The 8495-nt window shown below is 41.4% G+C and overlaps 1 protein-coding gene across 1 annotated transcript in view; it reads right to left on the bottom strand.

Moving 5' to 3' along the window:
- Positions 1 to 393: 393 nt before the first annotated feature.
- LOC148891495 (polyamine-transporting ATPase 13A3-like) overlaps positions 394 to 8495 on the bottom strand; it is an 18669-nt gene continuing 10567 nt past the window's right edge. Inside the window, exons 16-32 of the mRNA XM_089007942.1 lie at positions 8184 to 8261; positions 7950 to 8100; positions 7728 to 7848; positions 6531 to 6655; positions 6279 to 6436; positions 5784 to 5897; positions 4882 to 4961; positions 4737 to 4779; positions 4527 to 4636; positions 4288 to 4384; positions 3970 to 4042; positions 3686 to 3857; positions 3426 to 3607; positions 2969 to 3057; positions 2325 to 2405; positions 2050 to 2139; positions 394 to 1917 (exon numbers count right to left, since the gene is read on the bottom strand). Coding sequence (XP_088864068.1) covers positions 1735 to 1917; positions 2050 to 2139; positions 2325 to 2405; positions 2969 to 3057; positions 3426 to 3607; positions 3686 to 3857; positions 3970 to 4042; positions 4288 to 4384; positions 4527 to 4636; positions 4737 to 4779; positions 4882 to 4961; positions 5784 to 5897; positions 6279 to 6436; positions 6531 to 6655; positions 7728 to 7848; positions 7950 to 8100; positions 8184 to 8261 — 1947 coding nt within the window. The 3' untranslated portion in view covers positions 394 to 1734. The remainder of the gene's footprint in view (positions 1918 to 2049; positions 2140 to 2324; positions 2406 to 2968; positions 3058 to 3425; positions 3608 to 3685; positions 3858 to 3969; positions 4043 to 4287; positions 4385 to 4526; positions 4637 to 4736; positions 4780 to 4881; positions 4962 to 5783; positions 5898 to 6278; positions 6437 to 6530; positions 6656 to 7727; positions 7849 to 7949; positions 8101 to 8183; positions 8262 to 8495) is intronic.

Here is an 8495-nt window from a genome sequence, read left to right as displayed (position 1 = left end):
TCATGAATATTCCCTAAAAGGCTATTCCCTGATCTGTGGGAGAATCTTTTCTTTTTTGGTACAACTAAACACCCCCCTTCTCCAATCCACCCCACTCCCTCGCCCCCTAAATCCACCCATTCAACTGCATACATTGGCCCTGATCTCCACATGAAATGATAGCCCCTCCATCCCTCTGCAGCTCTTAAGCGCCCATATGCCAGCCCACGAGGAGGCTGGGAAAGTCCGTAAATGATCAGTCGGCAGTGGCTGAAAAATGTGTCACCCAGGTCAGCCCCCCCAAGAAGTGTGCGTGGCTTCATGTGGATATTAAAAATCACATGCATCTCTAAAATCTGAAAAATGTACATAAATAAGCAAATGGCATAAAAATACTCCATATGACAGGGAAAACATGTGGGATTTTATTTGGGTCTGTTGCAAAGTTGTATCAATATCATACGTTATATAAAGCATTTTCCAAGTAAGATTTCGGAATCGTCATTTATGCAATTTCTCAGGTACACATGATTTGATTCTGTCACCAACACTTGGCTATGTAACTGGAGCTAATTAGCAAGGAAAGTACGTCATTGAATTCATTCACTACCATCACTGAATTTATTCGGGACTTGAAAAGCATGACGTGAAGAGCCATTCCTGAATTTGTTCGGGTGCCGATCAAGCGCTGGTCAAACCTCTGGCAATGTTTTTTCTCTTCCACGAGGGGACAGAATTTGCCCTTTGTCCATGTTAGCGCTTTGTTACAGCTTCAGCTGTTGTTAAAGCGCTATATAAATCAATAGGTATGGATTGTATTGTATTTTGTACAGCCGCCATCATTTCAACCTCAGATAACTTCAGACCCATATAATTTAGGAATTAACTCATTTTTCTGATGAAAGAAGAGATTCTAATGTTTCTTACGCTGAATTGAATGTTGCTGTAGTCCTGTGGGTGCTTCAATTTGAGCGAAATGACAAAAACCCTGGCACTGCAGTGGAGACATTTTTGCACATCGTCTGGCAGTGAATGAATCAAGGTTATTTGTCGTCCATCCAGAAGACTGCGAGGATGATTCAAGAGTGACGTTATCAACGTGATCGGGTCTACATGTGGTACTGAGCACTGTTTTCACATACCTTGGGTATTGTATTTTGTGGTAAATCATGTCGAAACTTGTGGGATGACAGTGAAATGGTGGTTTAAACATTTTAAAGCGACAGGCAGACGACAGTGTGAGTTTCAACTTTGATAGTTCAATGGCTGAGTGTAGACTGCAAGGTTAAAAGATCAATCAATCAATCAGGCTCCACAAATTATTTTGCAGCCCTGGGGGCCGGTTCTGGCCTGTGGGCCGTATGTTTGACACGCCTGCCTTCTCGTCTCTCTATTGCAGCCTCTTTTTCGGAAAGGGTGAGGTGTGAATTTCCCTGTTGGGGGTGCGGATGTGGAGGGGGGGGGGGTATCCATTGAGCCACCCATTCCTCCTATTGTTGCCTTCGACTACCACTTTTTTCTTCACAAAACAATCTCCTCAGAAATTGTAACAAATGTGCTTTAATGTAAAAAGTCTAAATCAAGTCTCGGCTTCAGTGAGAGTCTGAAATCACAGATGTGCTCCAAAAATGGCTTCCAAAGTCCTTCAATGTTCAGTTCAATGGACTTTTTCTCATTTCTAATGTCTATCCATCTCTTTAAAAAATAGGTGGAGGGACGGACGGTGGTTGGACGATGTTCTTTTCACCTTCGGTGTCAAAATGGCACAGATATGTGGTACTGTGTTGTGCTGGCATACGTGATGGTGGAGGGCGGGGGAGGCCAATCAACCTCCTCCTGCAGCTTCAGAGCCAGATAGTTGTATTTCGTCTTTGGGGGGCGGTTTTTATGAGAGAAGATCCTGGAGAGGAAAGCCAAGCCCCAAAATTCCTTCGCCATCTACGATTGGGTTCAACATGACGGCGTGAGAGAACTGCGACTCAGTGAGGACACCGTCAAAGGAGGTGTCAAGATGTAAAAGTATATTTTACAGACCAAGAGCATGATCGATCACATCAAAATCTTGCCAACCTGTGTTGTATTAGCAGCGTGTGGTTTGCTGGTCCATTTGATAACCGGCTTGGTCGGAAAAAACTTCCACAGAGCATCAAGGACCAGATTCTAGGAAACATTTGCGGCTTTTGAGTTTCACAATTGGGAATATTTGAATGGATGACTTAATTGTTTAGAAAGTGCATTATACTAAAGGAACAAGAAACACTGCAAAAGCAGAATGTCATTTTGTATTGAAAACAAATTGGGTAAAATGAAGTCGTAGTGGGGAAGATGTGAGAGTGTGAGCATACCTCCAGGATGAAAGACAGAACGGCATGCGCTAAAATAATGATGAGGAGTGTGATGCGCCAGTCATAGGGAACGCTCGCAATCTGAGAAGGAAGGGAAACAGGATGATCGGTTTTTCCAGTCAAGGAAATTTATATCGAATTACACGGTTATTGGTGATGGGCTATCACAAGCCTACATTTAGAACGTAAATTCCAATATGTAATTTATTCCCAACAGACCAAGGCTAAGGCAGATTTTTTTCATTCTCTGGTTGGTTGGCGAGAGCAAATCTGTTAGACCGGCAAAACACGTGTCGGGATGTGCAGGCATATAACACATTTAGACGTATTATACGAAGAATAGCTGACAGGGGAAGAAATTTTTATTTTGTCGTAGAAAAAAAAATCCAAGCATGAGTTTGACAGAAAAGCTATACATTGTGTTGAATAGGGGACCTGGGATGGATCCCTGAGGAACCCCACAGTTCATTAACCTGTGGTTTGCTTTTACTTTTCTGCAATTGTTATCTGATAGTGCGGGTATAAGAGGCAGATTGAGTCCAATTACGTCCCCAAAGACCAAGGTAAGAAACGCAAGTAGAACCATTGATAGTTCAACATGTATCTGGTTGGGTGGAATCAGTTCATTAATAAATAAAGTTCACCTCCATCAGCTCATCAACAGCAGGGATGGGATTCAGCATGATGAACAGGATAAAAGCATACAGAACAGTGCAGGTTAACACGAATGACCCTAAAATTTCCCAAAAAAAGAAGAAATTAGTTGGACTTAACGGTTCCGCTAGATAGCAGAAGGTACAATTCACAATATAGAATAACTGCTTTGTGTTACACTCAACAGATTCAAGCCAAATTCATTTCTAAGGAAATCGACTAGAAATCCTTATTTCGATATTTCTAGGCTAATTTATGTATTTATTAGAATGCCCGGAAATTGGTCACAAGTTATATGTGTGGAATCTCAACAGAAATTAGGAAATGCTGCTCCATAGTGATTTGTATTATCATGAGATATAACGCAGCAGCAAAAAATCTGAGTGACAAACGAAAGCAGCATATTCAATATCGACCATCATCTGTTTTCCTTGCACACAGTCTTACAGTTTTTATAGCTCGGTTGTCTGAAGGGTTTTCCTTTCGCAAAGACAATGGCGACAATCAAGTACTGGAAGGCCGAAACGTAGAAGAGGGAGGTGTTTTCATAGTTGGTGATGATATAGAGGACTCCGGCTTCGGTTTTGTTGAGGCTGCATGAGTCACCGAATCCGGAATCATTGCAGTGACTGACGGAGGAGAAGGTTTGTACATTGTCGGGAAATATAAAGCTCGCACAGACCGGGGTACGAGGCGCCGCAACTCACATTTCCTGGGGAGTCCGATACCAACTCTGTTGCCGCACCAAGTAAAAAGTAAAAATCTGAAAGAGGAGGCAGTTGAGCATCTGAAATATAATTGAGCAGAGCACCGGCATGGACATCAGACTGGTTGGGGGGGTGCGTCGCACCAACTTTTTCCATGGTGGGTTCAGACTCACTGTACCGGAAAACAAAGCAATGGAGAAAATCAGGAACCTTTGTTATATCATTTTACCCGACATAAAAGCAAAACGTAAAAGTGCACTGGAGGATACTGGTCGACGACTTACTGGTGAATATGATTAGAGAAAGCATGACAGTGTCAGTTAAGAGGTATTGCCAGTCTCCGAAATTGCTGACAACCTAAAGAAGAGGCAACAACGTAAGAATCAAGCAGGCAGGTGCTTGAACGCCACCCAGCGCATCTACGCATAAGAGCCTAATTCTGAAATTAGCGCGAAAGTAAATTCCTTCCGCGCCTTCGTTACACACTATCGAGGTACGGCCATTCTCTTGTATTCCGACACACCCGCCACGCGAGCCTTGTAAATTAGCGCGCAACCACAAGAGTAGTCATTAGCTAAAAAAAAAAAATTCAGAGTAGTTACCGTGTAAAGCAGAACGACTCCGCAGAAGAGGATGAGGCTGAAGAGAGACATGAATTTGAACACGCAGAAAGTGGTGACGAGAGCAGCACGGCCTTGCCTGCAGAGAATAAGGGAACCAGCGGAATCTTTAAAATCCACTATATAAATAAAGTTCCACTATCACATGCACGCACGACAAAAATGAGATTCCACGCAACTGAAAGTGATTCCTCAACAACAAAAAATCAACTTCAAGCTACCTGATGAGGTTGGTAATACAGGAAATATTTGGGATGGAAGAGGTGAAGGGAGAAGCCACAGAGGCCTCCAGATCAGAAAGTGACACCCCGCTGTGAGCTTTTTTCAGTGCCTGGAAGAGAGATAAATTGAGTGAAACGCTTGCTCAAAGAATGAATTGAACCTGTGTAAAACCCCACAGAAAAATTCTGAAAAGATCAACATAAACTTACCCCGCAGTCATTGGCGCCGTCTCCACACATACCGACGGTGTAACTGCAAGGAAAAAAAAAAAGCAAAAAGAACATCATATTATACAATAAAATCATGTGAAGAATAAATGTAAACTTTGGTAAAAAAATATGCAAATAATCTGACTCGAGGCTCTGCAAGGCTTGCACCAGTTGAGTCTTCTGATCTGGAGTCATTCGGGCAAACACGGTGGCTCTCAAGAGGAACTTTGACGCCCCCGTGTGGACAGACAAAGAATAACATCAGATCTTGACCTTAGCAAGACGCATAATAATAATAATAATTAATATAATTTATTATAATTTATAATTATAATTTATAAGCGCCTTTTAAAACTCTCATGGTCACTTTATAGTCACAGGATAAGTTTTTCTGTGGGTGAGCAGCGGCAGCCACACGCGCCAGTGTTCACTCAACACGGAAGTCAAATATATAGAAAGCTTACTAGCTAGCTGGTAAGCTAGATAGCTAACTAGATAGCTACTAGATAGCAAATAGATGGCAAATGGCTAAAAATGCATTTAGCCATTTGTGATTCAAATTTGTTGCTGACCAATGTCATTAAATAATTAGGATACACAATCTTGGATATTTAGGAAGAATTTGAGTCATAATTTCCACAATGCATCTTTCCCTTGGCGATCAAGCTACACCAATGACAACAATTAGCGCCATCCAAAACGCACCAGTACACCCCTGTACTCATTTGTTTTTCCCCACAGTTGGAGTGATCTAAAATGGTACTTAACCTAAATAGAGTTTATTTGTTCTGTCAAGTGTGGAATATTTACACTGCAGTACGAAATAAGCAGTTAGATGAAAACAGATCAAAAGGAATAAATAATTTATTGACTTATTTCCCCTGTGAATTTTCATCTTCTTCTGGGTCGAACATGCAGAGGTCCAATTAGCAAGACAAATAATTGAATATGAATAAATTCAACTCGGAAACATCCAGCGCGCTTTGAACACAAAACTTTTACACCAACAATATTAATTACCATCACTGCAAAATGTTCTCTTATTACCTTTGGGACGAGATGTGGAAAGTGCTCAGCGATGACATTGAAGGATTGTCCGCTAAGAGCGAAGTGATAGCCAGAGTCGTCTTCGCTCCGTAATCCAAAATTGATTTTGGTTGTCTGAATGGGAGCAGAGAGTGAAGTGCACATAATAATAATAATAATAATAATAATAATAATAATAATAATAATAATAATAATAATAAAGATGATACAGTAATTCCTCGGCTTATGAACGCTTTAGCTAAAAAATGTTTCGCCTTACGAACATTAAATTTGCGAGAATATAAACTTTGGTTGTCCTTTTAGACTTATTTAGTAGAAAATTATGTTTTATGGGGACCTGGAAACGGATTATTCTAATTTTTAATGGTTTCCTATGGGAAATTAATGTTTGGAAGACACACTTTTCGTCTTAAACACACTTTCTGGGAACCAATTAAGTTTGTAAGCTGAGGTATCACTGTATATATATTTTTTCTAACATTCATTTGGTCTTACCTGAATACTTTGAAGAACCGGGTTCTCGGAGTAACGCCAGGTTATAGCTGCAGGTGTTTGGCCATCAGGAGGCACGGCATCTGCGATAATGACGTTCTCGTGCCCTCGAATCATTCCGCAATCTCGAGCCACCGATATTGCCGTCAACATGTTGTCACCTAACGGCACACAGACACGATGGCGAGCGACAAGGAGCTCATTAGCTGCAGGTGAAACGTATCCGCTACAGGAAAGCCGCGAAAAAGCGCTTACCTGTAACCATTAAAGTTCGAATGTTGGCTTGTCGCAAATCTAGTAAAACTCCGGCCGTCTGTTCTTTGATTTTGTTTTGCATGATGATTAAACCGAGGAAATCCATGTTGGTTTCTAGCTGCTCTCTGTTCAGGCAAATCACACACAGACACAAACAAACAAACAGACTTGCTCATCTTTTGCGCCCAGAGAATTTGGACGTCAGTTTCAGACGACGAGTGTGTACGGTCAAAATACATCCTCAATAATCAAAAGTCCCAAAACAAACTTTTATAAATACACAATGTCAACCAAAAGCCTGGTGCTCAGTTGGAAATGGGTTTTTTTGGACACAGTTTTTTCAAATATTAGCATAGTTGAAAAAAAAACTATTTCTCTATCAAAACCAGGGACATTTTATGTTTTTCAACCCATTTACTGCCAGACGATGTGCAGAAATGTGTCCACTCCGGTGCCAGGGTTTTTGTCATTTTCACTCAAACAGACGTCTTGCATTGCGAATGAATCAAAACAATGGCTTCAGATTCAGAGAATATGCTTTCTTGTTACACATCCAGTTATGAATATGATTCAAATAGTTCTGAAGATGAAAGCATACATGTTTGCAATCGATTAAAGAATGTATTCCATGCCATTTTGAGGCAACATTGGGGAGAAACGATCACCAGAAAAGAGCCACAAAATGGCGACCTCCAGTGGCCACCTCCGCTTCCACAGGCTGACAAATTCCTTATATGGAGCTTGGATGCCCTCTTCTGGTGGCTTTTGGGTGCAACACGGTTCTCAGACCAAACATGTACAGCAAAATACATTGACGTGACGGAAGGATTGCTACCATGTGTCTTTTTTCGGTCATAGGGGCGGTCCTTTCGTGACGTCACGTACGGACTCGTCACCAACTCAAAAACAACAGTTCCTGAATATTCAGAGAGAGTTAAAACGTAAAATATAGCTATATCCGGTGAAATTTTATTAAAATACGCTCAGTAGAAGTCATTTGAAGCCATTTTACAAATTATGGACACAACTTGTCCGGAGACGTCGGTTGTCCTTTAAGTGAACCACAAAAGAAGTACTATGAGGTGGCCTGCAGAAGTAAGTGTAATAATTGTTTAAAAATATATATAAGAATATCCAAGTTGGTTGTGGGATGTTTCTACAAAAATGCCACAATTATGTGTATGGATAAATGCGTACCGGCTGAGGCTCTGGACTTGAGGCCAGGGAAGTTCAGAGTTCAGTCGGTGATGTGCCAGAGCGATAACCCTGAACCCCTGCCGCGTGTAAGTTTCGAGCGTCTCTTTGAAATTCTGCGGGACTGTGGAAGGGAAAAAAAAATAAAAAATAAACATTAGCACAGCGGACTTATCTTGTCATTTGCCAGTGTCTTACATTTTATGATTCTTACACATGTCTGACCTGTGTGCGGTTTGCAGAGATTGGACACCGTCTCCGGTGCTCCTTTCAAGTAGGCGTCAAAGTGGTTTTGTCCCAGCTGCCTGACCACCACGCTCATTCTCTGCAGCGCCGAGGAGAAGGGGAACTGGCGCACGATGCCAAACTCACCCGACTGGCAGGGAAAGACAGCCAGATGTGAGGGACGGAAAAATAGACACTTGGTCATTTGGTACCATTATGGAGTTGAAGGATTACCTGATCAGGGAATTGAACAACTGTGGAAATTCTGGCATTGTAAAGCGCGGCGTGGTATTCGGTTGCTTCCTCAAAAATCTGAAGAAACAAAATGTTGGTTGGTTGATAATGTCAAAAAAATATTCAGTGAGCTACACAATTCTGAAAAAGTTTAATAGAAAAAAATGGGTAATTATAACTCAAAGTCTAGTCAAAAATGTTCTTGACGCACACCCACTAGTCACCACACAAAATTCAGGGAAAAAAAAAAGCCTTTATTTGTCTCACAGTGGAGAAATTCCCAAGTCGGAGCAGAAAAATTATAAAAGGGAT

The sequence above is a fragment of the Hippocampus bargibanti genome, linkage group LG11 (genome assembly GCF_051943395.1).
Source record: "Hippocampus bargibanti isolate YZ-2025 linkage group LG11, ASM5194339v1, whole genome shotgun sequence".
In the NCBI taxonomy this organism is placed as follows: domain Eukaryota; kingdom Metazoa; phylum Chordata; class Actinopteri; order Syngnathiformes; family Syngnathidae; genus Hippocampus; species Hippocampus bargibanti.
Note: the sequence above shows the minus strand (reverse complement) of the source record. Positions and strands in the feature narration are given on the sequence as shown.